The sequence below is a fragment of the Bufo bufo genome, chromosome 5, assembly GCF_905171765.1.
Source record: "Bufo bufo chromosome 5, aBufBuf1.1, whole genome shotgun sequence".
In the NCBI taxonomy this organism is placed as follows: domain Eukaryota; kingdom Metazoa; phylum Chordata; class Amphibia; order Anura; family Bufonidae; genus Bufo; species Bufo bufo.
The window spans coordinates 238,886,544-238,906,818 of record NC_053393.1 but is presented as its reverse complement, the minus strand read 5'-3'; the positions used below and the strand labels follow the sequence as shown (position 1 = coordinate 238,906,818).

The 20,275-nt window shown below is 41.2% G+C and overlaps 1 protein-coding gene across 4 annotated transcripts in view; it reads left to right on the top strand.

Moving 5' to 3' along the window:
• Window positions 1-20,275, top strand: part of BBS9 (Bardet-Biedl syndrome 9) — a 484,979-nt gene that overhangs the window by 224,495 nt on the left and 240,209 nt on the right. For all 4 annotated transcript variants that reach the window (XM_040434317.1, XM_040434316.1, XM_040434315.1 and 1 more), the window contains 2 exons: window positions 4,776-4,878; window positions 5,951-6,055. In XM_040434317.1, the coding sequence (XP_040290251.1) occupies window positions 4,776-4,878; window positions 5,951-6,055 (208 nt within the window). The remainder of the gene's footprint in view (window positions 1-4,775; window positions 4,879-5,950; window positions 6,056-20,275) is intronic.

Below are 20,275 nucleotides of genomic sequence, written 5' to 3'. Positions count from 1 at the left end.
TTACATTTCTCTCAATGATTATTAGATTTTAGTTTGAATTAATAATTAAATATTTCATTAAATAACACGAAATTACAAAAAGAAACACTATATTGTTGACATTTTTAAATGTTTTTTTAGCTTTAAAACACCAACAAAATAGCATTTGAAATAAAAAAAAAGGATCTGAAATTGCCCTTACGACATAGGTATCCAAAAATCTGTTAGCATTAAATGGAGAGAATTTCTGCACAAACTAGTTTAAAATAAATTACTGTGAAATGTCTGGATTTAGAACGTAACAGGGAATATGAGGTGACTGGTTGGACTGACTGAATGGAGATGTTTTGTAAGTTGTGTATTTTCCACAAAATGCCAGCAAGTAACAAAATTGCTTGTAAGGGAACTGATCACGCTGATAATGGCCTAACAGAAATCTAAAACTTCCTTATTTCCTGTGCTGGGATATGAGTTATTCTGTGGTCTAGCTCTGCTCATCAGGTTCACATAGCCCCTCAACTGTCATTAAGTGTATCTTGAATTGTGTCTGCAGGTTCTCAGGAAATAAAATACAGTTCACTTTACCATTTCCTGTTTGTAGGCTGTCATTTGGATAACTGTATTAAAATGTCCTGCCAGATCTCTGCCCCTGATAGATGTATAATGACTTAAAGTACTATGTAAACATACCTTGTCATTTACAGAATGAGAAAATGTAATGCGATAGACAAAGGTTGTGTACTGCATGCGGTTGTGTGCTTTAAAGTCATGGGCTTACTTCCAGAAATGCACTTCAGACTTTGAGTATGTTATTTGACATTGGGAGATAAGGCAACGTTTGTAACTTGTTTGATCCAACTCTGATGGTTAGTTATCAGAAATGGAACATTAGGATCAAGGACAATATGTCTATTATGTTGTGATCTGTGGAAAATAGTAGCAGCAAGACCATAAATGTCTGCAATGTCAATTTGTCCACTATTCTATTTAGATTTTATTGAAATATAAACAGTCCAGATATATATTTAAAAAAACCAATGAATTGAGAACCCTATTTAGTTCTGATATACCAGGAGGATCTTGCTGTAACCAATACTTAGTGATAACCGTACGGGCCTGGAAAAGAATCTGTCACTGCTTAGTGCTTCATATGGCCACCTACAATCTCTCCAACATACAGTATCACAAGATCCACTTTCATCTTCAAAGTAGTATTGAGAGAAAACACTTCATTACTTAGCTCTACCATTTTCCACCAAAACTCCTCTGACTTCCCTTAACACCAGAACATTCTTTCTGCGCATCTGGGGCAATTATCCTCTTTTTATAACCCATCCTATGAAGAATCCTCAGCGTGCAATATACCCAGTGTAACAGGAATAACCTCTGAGTTACATTAATAGACTACATTCCAGGTGAGGCTATTTACATCTTCCTTTACTTTTTTTCCAAAATGGGCCCTACAACGGCTTTCAACTTGAGCTGAATCGGTTCCATAGGTGATCAGACAACAAACTGGCATACACCATTGATATAAGCCCCTTAGTTACAACTGCTTTAATCACATGATACATAATACCAGAGGATCCCACACTCAAATCTACCAGCCAGTCGTTGGCTTGAGCTGTATTCTATGTCCACACTGGCGGTTACAATTCCGAAGGAATCCAGCGAAGGAACAGAATACTGGAATTGTTAGAGCCGGCATATGACAGACACTGCCGGTGCCCACCGATTCTCATTCATTGTAATGAGTTCCACTGGGTTTCTGGCATGAATGCTAGAATTCTGTAACTCCATTCGGCCTACAGGTAACCCAATTCAATGCTATCAAACGCTTTGGCAGTATCCAAAGAAAGAACGGCTTTATCACTGGGGCACCCGGGACTGCCTGAACATGAAGAAACTACCTACGTAAATTGACTGCATAAACCCAGACTCTTTAGGGTTCATCACCAATGTAGTTACCGTCTTCAATCTGTTAGCTAACGCTTTTGCTAAAACCTTTATATCCATAAGAATCTGGTAGGTCTAAATCATTCCCCTCCTTATGAAACACTACAGTTCTAGCTTCATATAAAGAGGCTGGTACCAATTCCCTCTCAAAAAAACAGTCAGCAGGCGTGCGCATGTGCAGTAAAGATGTCATAGACGACTGCAAGAGATCTTCACTACTCCAACACATGCATGATTTTAGGTCAGATGTTGGAGCAGTGAGGATGCCTGGCACAACTTCTCCCAACGATCTAGGAGCAATGTGATGATGAACAATGCTTTCTTCAGCATGATGGTGCACCATGTCACAGGGAGAAAGATATAACATTGAAAATGTTGGTCCATGGCCAGGAAACTCCCCAGATCTCAATCCCATTGAGAATATCTGGTTACTTCTTGAAAAGCAGGTGGACAAACAAAAACACAGAAATTGTGATAAACTCCAAGCACTGATTGGGAAAGAATGGGCTGCCGTCAGTCACAATTTGGCCCAGAAGCTTCTATCCAGCATGCCTGGGCAAATTGCAGAAGTCTTGAAAAAGAAGTGTCAACTCTGTAAATACTGAGGGCCATTTATCAAAATGTTTCTACCTATATTGTGGCGTAAAAAAGTAGCAGATGATGGCGCACGCTAGGGAGGAGCGAATCGACTAAGGATGAAGAAGTTATATTACTGAGACATAAGGAGGTGAAGCGATACGAACTTATACAGCTACCCTCCAAGGATTTTTTCTTTTCTGGAGATACCTATATAAGCAATTGAAACCGTGTATAAGCCAGCAAAATAAGAACTAGATACTGTTTACTAAAAGACTTGAAAGTGGGAGCGCTACTTTGAATATATTCCTGGATACAACTCGTTACTAAATACAGGACATTATTACTGCTCAGCGACTTAACAGGGGATAATAACGTTTAGTAACCCATTATTACAAGTGGTGCGGTTTATATATTTTATATATTTTATATTTTACATAATATAGGATAGACATATGAAAATGTTTAATGACATTTTATGAAGTCCAATTTACTAGGAGGATCGTTATTTGAATAAACAGAGACTGCTCACACAGATTTCTCTCTAATATTAACCCTTACATTACACCTAGGACCCTATTGAGTCCACACCAGTCCCTGCTGAAATTGTTTTTTAAATTTATTTTTAACATTGTGAACATGCACACTGTGTTTTGATATATTGTTTTATTTTATTGCTTTTTAGTATGATATTTTATTGTATTTTTACTCATTAAATAGTATCCTATATTTCCATATATGAGTGCCCAATCCACATTTTTTCACATACTTTATTTATTTTGAGGGGTGTCTCAAACCCGGGTTTGGAGCACCTACCGTGAGAGAGCAGAAGTGAGCGGATCTCTACACCTTTTTCAGTATTAGAATGTATTGGCTCTGATGAGCTGAAGTTATACATTTTTCTCGCAAGACTTCGCGAAGTAATAACTTTGGCTCGGTACAGTATTCTAACAAAGTTTTATGCAAATAGACTTAGGATGTTTCATACGAAGTCTATTCGCTCATCCCTAGCGTACAACCATATTTGCGCCATCATTTATGACTTTTTAAGCATTTCGACACTAGAAAAAGAATAGGGGTTAGCAGGAGGGTTGAAGCCTATCGTGGCCTGCCAGATTTACTATAACTTGCTCCAGAGGCTGGTTTAAGTTATATCTCAATTCACTCCAGCCCCATTTGCCTCCTAAAAACACCCTCCAGCACATAGGGGATCAAGACTGGCGTATGAGAACACATGTCTTGATAAATGACCCCATTGAGTCTTTGCATAAACTTGATTGTGTTATAAAAAAATGCTTATGATTGTACTTCAGTGTACCACTGAAGCAGCAAACCGTGAAAACCAACTAGTTGCTGAAAAAAAGTACGAAATTATAGTGCACTCCATATTTGCACCATAATTTGTGACTTTTAGAGGTTCTCGCTACTTTTCAAAAGTGCAGAGAAAAGCGATGCGGCTTAGAGGGAGGGGCATGGCTTAGTGCTGCCTGCCTGATTTCCTATAACTTACCCCAGAAACTGGTGTAAATTATAGCTCAAGTCTGCACTGCTCCTAGCTGGTGTAGACTTAAAGGGGTTCTGCACTTTGTTTTAACTGATGATCCATCCTCTGGATAGATAATCAGCTTCTGATTGGCGGGGGTCCGACACCCGGGACCCCCGCCGATCAGCTGTTTGATAAGGCAGCCGCGCTCCAGCAGCGCCGCGGCCTTCTCACTGTTTACCGCCGGCCCAGTGACGTCACGACTAGTGTCAACTAGCGTGGGCGGGGCTAAGCTCCATTCAAGTGAACAGACCTTAGCCCCGCCCACGCTAGTTGATACTAGTCGTGACGTCACTCGGCCAGCGGTAAACAGTGAGAAGGCCGCGGCGCTGCTGGAGCGCCGCTCCCTCCTCAAAAAGCTGATCGGCGGGGGTCCTTGGTGTTGGATCCCCGCCGATCGAAAGCTGATGATCTATCCAGAGGATAGATCATCAGTTAAAACAAAGTGCAGAACCCCTTTAAGTTTCTGCCACATGGAACGCCAAAGATGTGTCTAATTTATTAAGATGCATCCGCCTCTTAAAGGGGTTGTTTCACTTCAGCAAATGGCATTTATCACTATGATGCAAGCCACTAATGTATTGTGATTGTCCATATTGCTTCCTTTGCTGGCTAGATTTATTTTTATATCACAATATACACAGTGTGTGGATTAAAGGCTGACTAGTTGATTCTTGTATCCCAAGCATTTTTTAACGTGTCATTATTATTTTCCACTTAGTTCTGTATACGGACCAGACTGCATGTACAGAAGACTGTGCTCTCTATAAATGTCCCACCCTTTCTAGCTCTTACTCAGGATCAATTCATTTTTTATTCTGTTGGTGAGTAATAAAACTATCCGAAATTCTGACATTGTGATATCTAACCATGTCACATTTTTTTTATATTTGTTGGTCGTAGCCTATGCAATTAACAGTCCGCAAAAAATAAAATAAGTCAATTAAAAGGTCTATTCTCAAGCAGGACACAGGACCCCTGTACTTCTGATCACAGAGGTCCAGTAGTTCTACTCCCGCTGCATAGTTGATACGTCTGGGGGTATATCTACAAACCGCTATATGTCTGATTGTTGGTGGTCTGAAAGACATGAACTATGTTCATCACTAGAACAAAGAACAAAGTGACCATGGCACAAGGAAAGCTCCGTGACCCTTCGGCTCCGTGGAGTCCTTTCTTCTTTGTTTGGAGAATCAATTGTTGCCAATAATTTATTAATAATTTAGATTAGGATACAATAGGTTCACTTTTTTTCTAATGTAAAGAAACCCTGCCGGTTAGCTTAGCATGCAATAAATGTGCTCAACAATTAACAAAGTGTTTAATAAAAAGAATTCCCATGTGCACTTTTCTTTTTGCTGATAGGCATGTATGGTCACATGACCCTCCATCACAGTGGTGGCCTTTGTTAGACAGGAGCTCAGTGTTGCCTGGCAAGCAGGGTGCTTAAAGGGGTTCTGCTGAGTCTAGATGTTATCCCCTTTTCACAGGATAGGGGCATAACTTAGTGATTGCCTGGGATCCGAACGTTGGGAGCCTCCAGGGATTAGTTAGTTATCCCCTCTCCAGTGGATAAGGGATAACTTCTAAACTTGGCACAACCCCTTTAACAAATACATTGGCTCTGAACTTTCAATAACAATATATTTGAAACTTGTATATAGTCCTGTTTCCTGCACGTTGGTTAAAAAAAAACCTTAGTGCAGCAAAATCCCTTTAATTGTGTTAGAGTGCTTGGGCCTTGGCTGTGTACAAATGGCTCCAAGTGTTCTTGTTCAGTTGTCCTATTACTGAATCTTCAGTATAATGCAAAGTGGTCATTTTATTTATATATCTCTGAATTCACTTACTATGATCATTATGTTACAATTCCATCTCTTACATCTTGTTTTGCAGAACCAGGAATGTCGAAATCTGTAAGTGTTTCTTTGTTCCTGAAAGGAAACTGTCCCCCAGAAGACTTGGAGGGAAATGCAATTGTTTCATACAGCACACCCACAGGTGACTATTTTATTGGCTGCAAATAGTGACTTAAAGTGTGGTTTCTTGGGAAAGGGGTATGGCCTAGTATGCAAAATTAGCATTTTTCGCCAATTCTGATTGGTTGGTATAGAGTTAGACATAACTCTTTGGCCCTGCATCAGATTTATCATCCAGCCTGGGCTTGGTGCAGATTTAGACAGCCCAAGTTTACTCCATGTATAGGATTAGTAAGTCTGCCCCAGAGCAGGGGCGTAACTACATTAGTGGCAGACCATGCGACTGCTATGGGGCCCAGGGCAAGAGGGGGCCCAGTTGGGACCATCCCCTCTTCTACTGAGGGTGAAAACTTGGTCAGGATTCTACTCTCTAACTAAACATCTTTTAGCAAATGAGGCAGTGGAAAAAATGGCCCAAGGGTAATTGAAAAGGGGTCTAGGCAGAAACCCTTCTGTCCTGTGTGTGGGGCCTGGTTTGATCTTTGCTATGGAACCCTTACTTCTCTATGTACGCCACTGCCCCAGAGTACTACCATATTGCTTTTCTAGTTGTGAATGATGAGGACGATTAGTGGTCAGTGATTAAGATGAACAGATTCTGGATGCTCTTAAGGCATACTGGTTCAGCTGTCCATTTTTTTTTAAAGATGGAAATAATAGCCAAATTAAAAAAATACAGGAGGAAAAGGTTGGTAACTATACAGCTTCATAAGGTCCCTTTTGACCTAGCTCAGCAAGAAGAGATTAAACAATGAAATTGATCACTCAGATTTAAAATGGCCGCCAGCACCTGTCCCACAATGTGAGCAGAACTAGTTGCCCCCACTTGCAGAGCTGCCTATGAGGCGGGGCTTCACTACATACTGCACTCTGGCACTTGCATATACTACACATTGGTGAGTGTTTCTGTCAGGCTGCTCAGCCATGATGGCATATCACAGGCAGGATGGCATCATTACTATCTTTTGTAGATCAGTATAGTCTGTAGTGAGGCTCTGCCTCCTCACCATCATAGGCAGCTCTGCAAGTGGTGGCAACCAGTCCTGCTCACATTCTAGGACAGGTTGCAGGTGGCCATTTCAAATCATTCCCGGAGAACCAATCTAAGCTGACTTTTGTAATGTGCTAACATTTTACTGACTTCTAAAAGTCAACACACTTTTATTTCTCGCATATCAGAAGTCTGAATAGTGCGCAGTTGCTTAGCAGTGTATACTAGCACAATATTAGATATTTGTCTTTCTGGAATGCTATGTATGGAAAGGTTACCTTTCAAGTTGTACACAAGGTGCTCCAAGGATGTGTGTCCAGAAGAGTGTACTGCAGGGTTTAGTGATGTTACTATCTACACATCACTCAGCAGAGAAGGAGATTCTCTCATTAGTTAGTAGGATCATAATGCTTCATGAATGTAACTATAATCACGTAATGTAGGCATATGGCAAGTGCCTTCACTTTTTAATGTTTGCTTGGTTTTTGTTGTAAAATCTCAGTGTACTCATCTACCCCCTTGAAAGCTACACAATGATCATGGTTGGCCAGGTGTAGAAGAATGGCTGTTAAAGGGGTTTTGCACAGTATAGATGGTAAATCTATAATTTCAGGGGTTCAGCGATTCCTGTGTGAATAAAGTGGTAGTGTACATATGTGAACACCACTCCATCCAGTCCCTAGTACAGTGCTCAACTATATCTACTTTCACATCTGCGTTGTCAATTCCGGTTTTGAGATCGAGCAGAGGATCTGAAAACTGGAATTAAACGGATCTGTGCCATTTAATACAGTCGGATGCATCCGTTTCAGCCGGCTCTGGTATGAAAATCATTGTAAGTCAATAGGCCCCAGATCCATTTTTTTCGCTAACGAAAAAAAAAAGAGCCGGCACCCTTGACTTTGATTTTCATGCTGGATCCTGTTTGTTCTGTTTCGCAAACCGGACACAAAACCACAGCTTGCAGCTGAGCATTGTGCTGGAGCATTAAATATTAATGCTAAGAAATAATATACATGTAATTGGTATTCCTATAATCATAAAGTGACCCGTAAAATAAATCTGTAAAAGTGTAATGTAAATTTAAACCATAGCATTTCCATAAAAGATATGTATTAATACGACGTAATCACTTAGACTTTTCACATCTGAGTTGTGGTTTCCATGTGAGTTATAAATGGAAACCACAGCACACTCATGGATCTGTCATACAATGGATACCCCACCAGTGCCCAACACGCCTCTTTGCCTTATAATGGGTTTTGCCATGGCTTGTATTGTTTTGACTGGTAAAATAGCACTGATTGAAATTCCTGGTGGAGTCTATCATGGAACCTCCAGCGAAGCTGTGAACACAGCATGTCTGTAGTCCAAAATTTCTGTAAAACAAGTGCTAAACATGGACGCATAAGCTGCATAAACATAAAAGAACAAACCATGAACAAACAGTCTTTGAGCGCTCAAATGATTACAAGATCAGTGGTTTACTGTCTGTGGCAGCTCTTCTGGTGGGTGATCCTCCTTACTATATTGGATGTTAATTGAAGACCATTATGTTCCATTTATCATCACTTCACTGGGAAGAATGACTTTAAGCTTTTGTATATTTACTAAGTGGTGACCTAGAAAACCAGTGTAAATATTTAGCAGAAGAAATGTGCCGCTCGCCAATATAATGGAAGTAGTTAGAAAGTGTTTAGAGGTTTTCACTTGGCCATTTTTCACAATGAATAATTAGAATTTATGAGTTTTGGATAACATCAGCTTTTTGTTTAGTTGAGGGGCTGTTATAAATAAGAATATGCACTGAAACGCATTCATTGCCTTTACGCAATAGTGAAAAGGGAGTTTACTGTGAAATGGATTGGATGTTACGTGTGAGTGCCATGCTGAATTCTGTGCCACATGACAAGGCTTGCAATTTCAATCCAGTATTTTATTTATTTATGTACATAAATGAATCCAGGCCTTACTAATAGATGGACATGATAAAACATTTATAAAGCCGCTCACTCCGAATAGGATGCTATCGGATATGCCTAGGTGAATCCATACTTGAAGCAGAAGTAACGCCTCTTAGATGCCCCTGTTTATTGGTGGAATAACTGACTTTCATATATCTTTTCATATGTTTCCATATATTTTTCTTCCCCTTATAGCCCGTGCTGTTGTGGTCTGCAGGCTATTAGCAGAGGGAGCGCAGGGCAGGAGCTCCCATTTAATTTTGCTGCTCTGCCTGCACCTGCTCTGCTAAAGCCTCAAATGCTATGTGACGCCGCGTTAAGCACCTCCATAGGTTCTGGTCACAGACTAAAATATGTTAGGCTAGTTTCACACTGCCGATAGCACCTTCACCAGTTTTTTGTCTGGCCGAATACCAGCATATTTGCTGGGTAGCCTCCGGGTCTCCACCGTTCACATCCGGCAACGCAAGATCCATGCTATTCTTTGCCAGAAATACTAACAGCAGTGTGAAAAAAGCCCTGGCTGCTTGGTCTAAAAACACTTCAAGAGCAGCACTTGTACAGGCAGAAGCGGCAATGTTCCGGTATGTGGAGCGCTCAGTGCGGCCAGAGGGCAATCCGTATTCCTATAAACAGCAGAGTACAAGAGTACGGATTCTACAGCACAATAGGCACCTGGACTTCAGGTGCCTGTTCGCTTAGAAAAATAAAGTACAGTACAAAAATGATTTTCATCACATTTAGAACAGGTTTTGATATAGTGTGTGTGAAGGTTTAGGTACACTTTAAATTCCTGGACATCGTGATTTCCCCTGATCTAACCTTCTTGTTCAAATTGATCAGCCCCTACTCACACAGATCACGCAGTTGTTGGAATCTTGGCAAGTCCCTTTTAGCTTTTGGATTGGCCATTAAATATGCTTAAAGGCTTAGTTATCCCTAGGTGCATGTACCTGGGCCAGGTTCTGCCTATATTCCTCCCAACTACTTAGTTTACCTCTATTAGACGATTGTTTTCTAAATTTATCTCAAGACTGTCAAGCCCTAGAACTAGAAGCTTACAATACGCTACTACATCTGGAAAATAAAGGTGGACTTTTGAATATGTACCAATATTATCAAGCTATACATGTTAGCCGTGTTGTAGATTGATTCACCATGCCTAAACAAAAGTATAGGTTCACTTTTGAAAATCATATTTTTCCAAAAGCCCTATGAAACTTGATTCTAATTTAGCAAAAAAGGACTTGGCTCTACTTCTCTGCTTAAACTTTTTACCAAAACCACGTATGATATATGGCACTCTACCAATCATTCGCATTAATGAATAGGACACACATCGCCCCTCATCCTAATCAGGGATCTTTTACCCAATCCAGACCCAAATTTAAAACAGTTGTATTCTCTTTTATTTTGAAAAAGGTCTGATCCCTACTATTGAAGAACTTGCTGAACTGACCCGTAGCTCTCCACTCCTATTTTTTACTTATAATTGTCACGGGTAATGGGGAGGGGATAACACCAGATAACACACAGAAGGAATAGACCGGAGTCTAGGCCTCAAAGCTAAGGGAGAGGGATGGTGACCTCCTAGGAATCCCTAAACTCTCCCTGACTCCTGCCAGTATGAGAAGTACCTGAAGGTGGAAATACTCATACACCGGAACCAAGCCCTGGAGACCCTTGAAGGCCCTAGGAGTGCTGGCAGGGAATGAGACTAATGGTTCCTCCGCAGATGAAGGAACCAGCATCTCCCTGAGGCCTAGACAACCACACACACAAGCAAACAACAAAATGCACTTAGCTTAACCCTTTCAGGGCCAAGCCATTTTTCACCATTCTGCCCAGGCCATTTTTAGAAAATCAGACATGTCACTTTATGTGGTAATAACTTTAAAACGCTTTCACTTATCCAAGCCGTTCTGAGATTGTTTTCTCGTCACATATTGTACTTTATGACAGTAGTAATATTAAGTTAACATTTTTTTAGAAAAATTAGCAAATTTCCAAATTTCAATTTCTCTACTTTTATAATAGATAGTACTAACTGCAAAAATAGTTACTACTTTACATTCCCCATATGTCTACTTCATGTTTGGATAATTTTGTGAATGCCATTTTATTTTTTTGGGGACGTTAGAAGGCTTAGAAGTTTAGAAGCAAATCTTGAAATCTTTCACTGGGATAATTTTAAGCTGCTATGTCACATTTTGAAGCACCCCTAGAGTAGAAACACCAAAAAAATGACCCCCATTTTGGAAACTACGGGATAAGGTGGCAGTTTTGTTGGTACTATTTTAGGATACATATGATTTTTGGTTGCTCTATATTGCACAAGATAACAAATAGCTGTTTTGGCACCGTTTTTATTTTTTGTTATTTACAATGTTCATCTGACAGGTTAGATCATGTGGAATTTTTATAGAGCAGGTTGTTACGGACTCGACAATACTAGGGTTGTTGCGGGTATCGATACGATGACGGGATTTCCATTTTTTCGATACTGGGCTGCGCCCCTCAGTATCACAGAACATGAGCGCGCTGCTGTCAGCGCGCTAATGTTCCCTCAGCTGCACAGGGGAGAAGGAAGCAGTCTCTCCCTCCCCCCTGTGCCGCGCTGCCAATAAAGAGAGAGGGGCGGAGGAGGGGCGGGCGCACTGTGCCACCAATGATAGGAGGACTTTTCATGGGTCCGGACTTTAAGTAGCAGGATACATAGAGCGGTGCCCAGGGATCTCCTTGCACTTACTATTATTCCTGGGTGCCGCTCTGTTCGCCCACTGTGGCCCAGTTACCATCTCCTGCTCCGTATGCTAATTACTGCTTTCGGAGCGATGGGCAGGAGACATCAGCTTCTCTCCTGGAGCGTTCCTTCTCCTTGGCTGTAGTGCTGTCCAATCGCAGCTCAGAACGTCACAGCCAGGGAGAAGAAACGCCCAGGAGAGAAGCTGATGTCTCCTCCCCATCGCTCTGATAGTAGTAATTAGCATTCGGAGCAGGAGACGGTAACTGGGCCACACCGGGCGAACAAAGAGGCGCCCAGGAATAATAGTAAGTGCCAGGAGATCCCTGGGCGCCGCTCTATGTACTGCCTGCTAACTTAACAAAGTCCGGACCCATGAAAGGTGGACTTTAACTTTTAATACAGGAGGCAGGTGCCGGCAACAGAATCACATAGCCGGCACCCTGCCTCTGACAGGGAGCTGCGATCAGCGGCAGTTAACCCCTCAGGTGCGGCACCTGAGGGGTTAACTGCCGCTTATCTTCTCCTGGCACCTGCCTCCTGTATTAAGGGTTGATTATCATTGTTGGTGCAGTGCACCCGCCCCCTCAACCGCCCAGTATTAAAATCATTGGTGGCAGTTGCCACAGGGTCCCCTCCTCCTCATTGGTGGTGCAGTGGCAGTTCCGATCGGAGCCCCAGCAGTATAATCCTGGGGCTCTGATCGGTTACCATGGCAGCCTGGACGCTACTGAAGCCCTGGCTGCCATGATAAGCTCCTGCTGCTGTGAGTACTATGCACAGGGCAGCAGGGAGAGTGTGAGATCCTATTCACCCTAATAATCAGGGTGAATAGGACAAGAGATGAAACGATCCCAGGTTCTAGCCCCTAAGGGGGGAAATAATTATTAAATTAAAAAAAACAAAAAAAACAAAAAAAAAAAACACCAAAGTATAAATCACCCCCTTTCCCAATTTTATATATAAACAATTAATAAATAAACATATCACATATCGCCACGTCCAAACTATTAAAATATTTTAAAAAAAATCTATGCAGTGAACGCCGTAACAGAAAAAACATAATAATAAAAACTGCACCATTCACCATTTTTTTAAATGCAGAATGCACGTGGCTTTTTTGGTGTTTTATTTTTTTCACGTGGTATCGAATATCGCAATTTTTTTATGGTATTGAAATCTAATCAAAAATTTGGTATCGCAACAACTCTTTTTGGGTTTGTTTCAGTTTTACATAATAAAGCGTTTTTGAAAAAAATGATTTTTTTGTGTCTCCATATTCTGAAAGCCATATATATTAATTTTTTTATGGCGACTGACTTATGTAGGGGTTAATTTTTGCGGGATGAGATGACGGTTTGATTGGCACTATTTTGGGATGCATAGGACTTTTTGATCGATTGCTATTACACTTTTTGTGATGTAAGGTGACAAAAAATGGCTTTCTTGACACCATTTTTATTTTTTACGGTGTTTACCCAAGGGGTTAGGTCATGTGGTAGTTTTATAGAGAAGGTTGATACAGATGCAGCGATACCCAATATGTTTACTTTTCTTTTTTCCCCCATCTTTTTACAATTATTTTTTTACCACAGTTTTTATTTTATTTTTTTGACGATGTTCACCTGAGGGGTTAGGTCATGTGATATTTTTATAGAAAAGGTCGATACACACGCGGCGATACCTAATATGTATACTTTTCTTTTTTTCCCCATCTTTTACAATTAATTTTTTCATTTATTTTGGGAAAGGGAAGCTTTCCTTTTACCTGAAACTTAAATTTTTTTTTTTTTTACTTTTTTTTCACTTTAATTTTTGTCCCACTCTGGGACTTCAACTTTTGGGGGTCTGATCCCCTTTACAATGCATTACAATACTTCTGTATTGTAATGCATTGGCTGTAAGTGTATTACTGAGTGTAATACACTTCAGCCTGCTTGCCTGTGAGACCCAGGGGGCTGGATATCACAGGCTCTCCCGGAAGGCAGCCACGATGCCTAAGGCTGCAGGGGTAAATGCGGCAGCATCGCTGATTTCACCGATGCCGGCGCATACAGCAGGGGTTCATCTATCAGTGACTGCCGGACCCGTGCCGCGCGGATCGGGGGGGGGGGGGGAGCAGTTGCTGCACCTGCCCGATCAGCGCGCCGTACATGTACCACACAGGGCATTTAAGTCACCTCCGGTTGCGCCGTATATGTACGGCGCTGGGTGTTACGGGGTTAAAGAAGAATGGAGGAGCAGGAGATCCAAAGGAACAACACACCAGCTCAACCAACTCCCGCAGGAAATACCAACCGCATGGTAAGCAGTGTGAGTCAGAACTAAATAGAGCCTCAGTAATGACCACAAGCTGCCCCTGACAAGAGGTGTGGTCATTACAAAACAACAACACTGCAAGGAGAAAACAGAGAGACTGTCATATAACCTCACATGCTGCAAGTCTCTCAGATCTTCTGACCTCTGTCATGGGAGGGACCGTGACAATAATACTCTCACTTTATAAAGCCTCACAAAATAATTTCTCTCACCAGTAAAGCACTTTTAGAATCCTTTGTATCCTGCTCTCCTGCTCCAACCTGTATAGCCTGTGACACAATGAGGGGTTGTGTATGGCAAGGCAGGTATTTTCCTCCCAGCATGTGCGGCTGGGCTGGTTTCCATCCAGGTGAGGTCAAATACCGGACCAGAGTTTAAGTGCTGGTCCTGGTTTTGGCAGCACCTGGCTGTCCTTAAATAGGCAGCTGGGCTCAGCAGAGATGTCTCTGTTTTTGGGATCTAAGGCTTTGTGCCATGCTGGAGGACTGAGAGCCGCATGCTGGGGAAACAAGTACCCTAAAGCCTGCTGTGGACTACTAGAGGCAGAACTGCCAGCAAGGTGACTTGTGTTATATGAACTTTGCATTGTGTGTAAATTAACACCAAGACTGCAAAGTTATGTGCTGTTTTCTGCAATTGCCTCAAGTGTGAATAAACACTGACGTTTTGAGTTAAGAACTTGTATTTTGCCTCTGTACTGCGCCCGCTTCCCCTATCTACAAGAGCGAAACCCCACAAGCCACATGGGAAAAAGATCTAAACATAAAAATTATCCAAGGAGATAACTCTTGCCATTTTTAATGCTCCTAGGATAGTGTCTAAGTACTACTGGATCAAAGAAAACAGTTTCAAATTATTAAATGGATGGCACAAGACATCATATAGAATCAGTAAAATGAATAATACTTACCCAGATGCATGTTGTTAGTAAAAAAAAAAAAAAAAAAAAGCCATGGGGAACTACTTACATATGTGGTGGGACTGTGAGATGACTAAACCTTTCTGATCTGAAATCTGGATTATAATTTAGAAGGTTTGTACTTTTCCCTTTCCATGTTCTCCTTTGCTCAACCTACTATTATACCGTATTTCCCTAGCACCATTCCCATAAAAATACTATATGTCCTTTAATTAGAGCTATGATAGCAACCACCCTCCTCCTAATTGTTGCTTCCTAGAAATACTCCAGCAATCCCTTGATATAGCAATGGATAGCCAAAATTGAGCAAATATATAGATTGGAAGAGCTGGTCTTCTGGGAACACAGTAACCACTCTAAATTGACTAAGATGGGTCTCCATGGCAAACATATAGAAGGTCCTTTAAAGGGGTTGTCCGAGTTATGAAAATAAATAATATAGCACTGAAAATCTGATATATAACTGAGCTAAGCAAGTTTTATGCAAAAAAAATAATATATTTTTCCTCATTTCCCTGGTTCTTTTCTGGCCCTTTGTTTACATGCAATAAAAACAATCTCTGCCCCTCCCCTGCTCTGCTAAGGCCTCTTTCACACTTGCGTTGTCCGGATCCGGCGTGTACTCCACTTGCCGGAATTACACGCCGGATCCGGAAAAACGCAAGTGTACTGAAAGCATTTGAAGACGGAACCGTCTTCCAAATGCGTTCAGTGTTACTATGGCACCCAGGACGCTATTAAAGTCCTGGTTGCCATAGTAGTAGTGGGGAGCGGGGGAGCGGTATACTTACAGTCCGTGCGGCTCCCGGGGCGCTCCAGAATGACGTCAGAGCGCCCCATGCGCATGGATGACGTGATCCATGTGATCACATGATCCATGCGCTTGGGGCGCCCTGACGTCACTCTGGAGCGCCCGGGGAGCCGCACGGACGGTAAGTATGCTGCTCCCCCGCTCCCCGCTACACTTTACCATGGCTGCCAGGACTTTAGCGTCTTGGCAGCCATGGTAACCACTCTGAAAAAGCTAAATGTCGGCTCCGGCAATGCGCCGAAACGACGTTTAGCTTAAGGCCGGATCCGGATCAATGCCTTTCAATGGGCATTAATTCCGGATCCGGCCTTGCGGCAAGTGTTCCGGATTTTTGGCCGGAGCAAAAAGCGCAGCATGCTGCGGTATTTTCTCCGGCCAAAAAACGTTCCGTTCCGGAACTGAAGACATCCTGATGCATCCTGAACGGATTTCTCTCCATTCAGAATGCATTAGGATAATCCTGATCAGGATTCTTCCGGCATAGAGCCCCGACGACGGAACTCTATGCCGGAAGACAAGAACGCAAGTGTGAAAGAGCCCTAAGGGAGTGGATACAAGAGCTGCCCTGAGTGACATGTCTGCCTGCTGGGAGACTCTGCAGCATGTTGAATGTGTAGGACTACAAGTCCCAGCTGTATAATGACACTGCTAAGGGAGTGGATACAAGAGCTGCCCTGAGTGACATGTCTGCCTGCTGGGAGACTCTGCAGCATGTTGTATGTGTAGGACTACATGTCCCACCTGTATAACGACACTGCTAATACACACAGGATCTTCCCCCTACTTTCTTGTGCAATGCTCTCTCTAGTATATCAGCTCCAGTGCCCAGCATTATTGTCTCCTCACTGCCTGCAGAGCTGTGCAGCTGAAGGGGTTAAGAATCCTAGCAGAGTGTAGACGGCAGTGAAGGGGGGGGGGGCGTGGTCAGCACAGTGACATCTTGTTTACAGGCTTGTAAACGACCTTTATCAGAGCAGGGAGTGAAGCTGACATCACAGGTCATGTGACCCTCAGTGAAATCTGAGAAACCAGCCACCGGAGATAAAGTGAGTTAATTGGAAAGCTGTTATATTTGTTCAGCTCGGAACATAGAAAGAACAAAAAAATAACTCGGATAACCCCTTTAACCTTCCCCCAAATGACTTCACATTTACAGCCCATTCCTCCGCATTTCAGGTTGTAACAATGAGCCAATCTAGACTGATCTTGTTTTCCTGATTACTGTTCCATATCTTATTTATTATCTGTACTGCACCATGCATGTTCCTTTCCCCATCTCACCCTCCTAACCCTATGCCGTGAACGTTTCCCTTGATCCTTATTGTTAGTTGTTATGACTTATAGCAGGCTATCTCGGACCAGCGTAGTTTCAATTGGCTAATTGATAGACATGACTATCCAAGAAGACAGCAGCCTCCCTAACCTAAATGGTCCTTCTCTTGGGTTTCCTAATATTTACAGTGCTAGATAAGCCTGCCCTTTCTCAGTTGAACTGATTTAAGATTAAAGGACTGGTTTAATTACTATTACTAATGTTACTTTGGTGCTAAACAGTGTTTTTTCCTTTGCTGATTACATTCCACTGGGTTAACTGTCTCACTGCTTTGTTAAAACTTTAATAAAAAGACATTTGAAAAGAAAATGTTTATGAAGCCACTTGTTAAAGGTGTTATCCCACAAATAAAATAAAAACATTAAAATATCTTGAGTACAACGCATTATTATTTTAGATTCAACAATGCAAGATTGCTGCTCTTTGGTGTAATGATCACCCTTTTTAGTTTTTTTTTACTCACGCATCTGCAGCTCTTGGCTCTTCACTTTCTGCGGGTGGGCAGGAGCAAGTCACAAGTGACCACCTGCATTGCGCTCAGCTTTTGTTAACCTCTTCCACCCCTGCATAGAAAATTGTTCCTCACACGCAGCCCCAGTGATTCCATGCAATTCCCACCTCTTCCCACTTATCCTTCTCTGCTGTCTAGACAGAGATATATAGGGCAGCACGATGGCTCAGTGGTTAGCACTGGTGCCTTGCAGCTCTGGAGTCCTTGGTTCAAATCCGACCAATGACAACATCTGCATGAAGTTTGTATGTTCTTCCCGTGTTTGCATGGGTACTCCGGCTTCCTACCACACTCCAAAGAGATACTGATAGGGAGCTTAGATTGTGAGCCTCATTGGGGACAGCTTGATATTAATGTCTGTAAAGCGCTGCGGAATATAGTAGCGCTATATAAGTGCATAAAATAAATAAGATATTGCTATATATTTCTATGACTGTAGAAGTAAGGTCGAATGACTGAAAGTTGTTTGGGCCTCTTTATCTTTAAAGATGGTGCCCGCTGTTTTAAACAGTAGAGGACTGGGGCTATTGTTTGTGTTTGGCGACCATGGCCTCTGAGAGCACTAAAATTGGAAGCCGTGTGTTTCCTGGCCTGGGCCGCCTTCCTCTGGCCAATATTGGGGAATGTGTTCCATACTAGTAACAGGCCTGAGCCTGTACAAGGCTTCCAGGCTCTCTTGCAGGTGGCAGCACTGTATTCTTTAATGGATAGAAATGCAATCTAATGATTGCATGTTATAGTCACCTAGGGTTAAAAAATATGAAAAATATAAAAACAAATTGAATATAAATAATATATAAAAGTTAAAATCACCTCATTTTCTCTAGAATGAAAAAATAAACAATAAAAAAAGAAACATCATTGGTATATGGCTAACAGCGTAACAGAAAAACAAATAGCCAATTTACAATTTTTTATCACTTTACGTCCCAATTCAAATGTAATAAAAAGTGATCACAACGTTGTACCAATAAAAACTACCGATCGTCCCTTAAAAAATTAGTCACCACACAGCTCCTTAGACATAACTATAAAAAAAGGTATGGAGTCAGAATATGGTGATGAAAAGAACAAATAATTTTTTTTCCAAACTTTTTGTTTTGGTATTGAAGCACAATTAAAACTTTTGAAATTTGGTATCATTATAATTGTACTGACCTGGAGAATGAAGGTAACGGGTCATTTTTACCGCATAAGGAACAACGTAAAAACAAAACCCTTAAAACTAGCAGAATTGCTTTATTCCAATTCCACCCCATTTGGAATTTTTTTCCAGCTTCCCGCTACATCATATGCAATACGAAAAGAACAACTTGTCCTGCAAAAACAAGCCCTCATACAGCTATGTGAACAAAAAAATTAAAAAAGATATGGCTCTCTGAAGGCAGGGAGTAAAAAACAAAAACGCAAAAAATGAAAATTGCTAGGTCCGGAAACAGAAGAATGGCAAAACCAGAAATGGCATTTTTTTAAGGGGATTGATGGACATTAACTTTTTTTAAATGGTCAAAATAGATAAAAAAAAATAAAAAGTCATACCCCCTTCACTGATTCTTCACCACGATTGGTCATATTTCCTGTGTTGAGAGGGACCAGAAAAGTGAGACCGGTGGGTCCTTGAGGTAAGTATGATTTATTTTATTTATTTAAGCTATTCTGATAATTTTTTTTATCAGCTAGATAACCCATTTAATTTGTTGTGTGTTTTGTGGCTTTATTTGATATTGAATTATTGAAAAGATGAATATAAGCTTCATACATCATAAAAACAAAATGGGCTTTATGTTCTTATAGAGCCAGAGGACACTAATACAGCGTTATATGATCCGGTGTACAAACTGAGTAGTGAAGCTGTATACTTGCTGCTAACGTTATTATGCCTTTATTAAGCTCACTTCCGCCTGTCAAGAAAAGCCGTATGTAATCCTGGTTTGTATAGGTCTCCATGGCTAGAGGGCCTGAGTTTGAACCGAAGAGAAATGTACTGCAGATTGCTCTATATGTAAAAGGCTCAAAGTTGTTCATAGCCTATTTACCCCATCTTTCTGTAGCTTATTAAATTTCCATTTAGTAGCTAATCTTTATTGGATTAACCATTTTCCAATGTTATATGTTGGTTTTCAGTTAAAGTGCCCTGAAGTTTGCACAGCTGTTCTTGTATTAAACATTTCTTACCTTTTTGTGATTTTATTTTATTTTTCTCATTTTTGCTGCCTTTGACATTAGAACTGAACCCTGAAGGTAAGAATAATGAACAATAGGCCTTGGCTGTTTATTCAGATTTAGAGCTTTATAGCTAATAGCATGTGCTGTGTATGTATGTATTCAATAGCATGGTAAATCGTAAAAAGGAAACACATTAATTATGGCCCGAGGAGTCTTATTGAAAATACCCCATACCCTTTTTTTTTATCTTGTCATTTTTTTATTTTATGGATCTGTGCATTCAGCAGCAAGGGTAATAATCAGCATGGTAACGGCTTTTGAAATGAGATATTTAACAAGCACATATGGATGTGATATTTGTGAACTCATAGACCTGTTTGAGCTAACTGTCCATAGGAATAGTTCTCTTATCACACTAAACCAATAAAAATAAACACAAATTAATTGTTTAATTACCAAAATTACTTTTATTCTGCTAGTCTTTT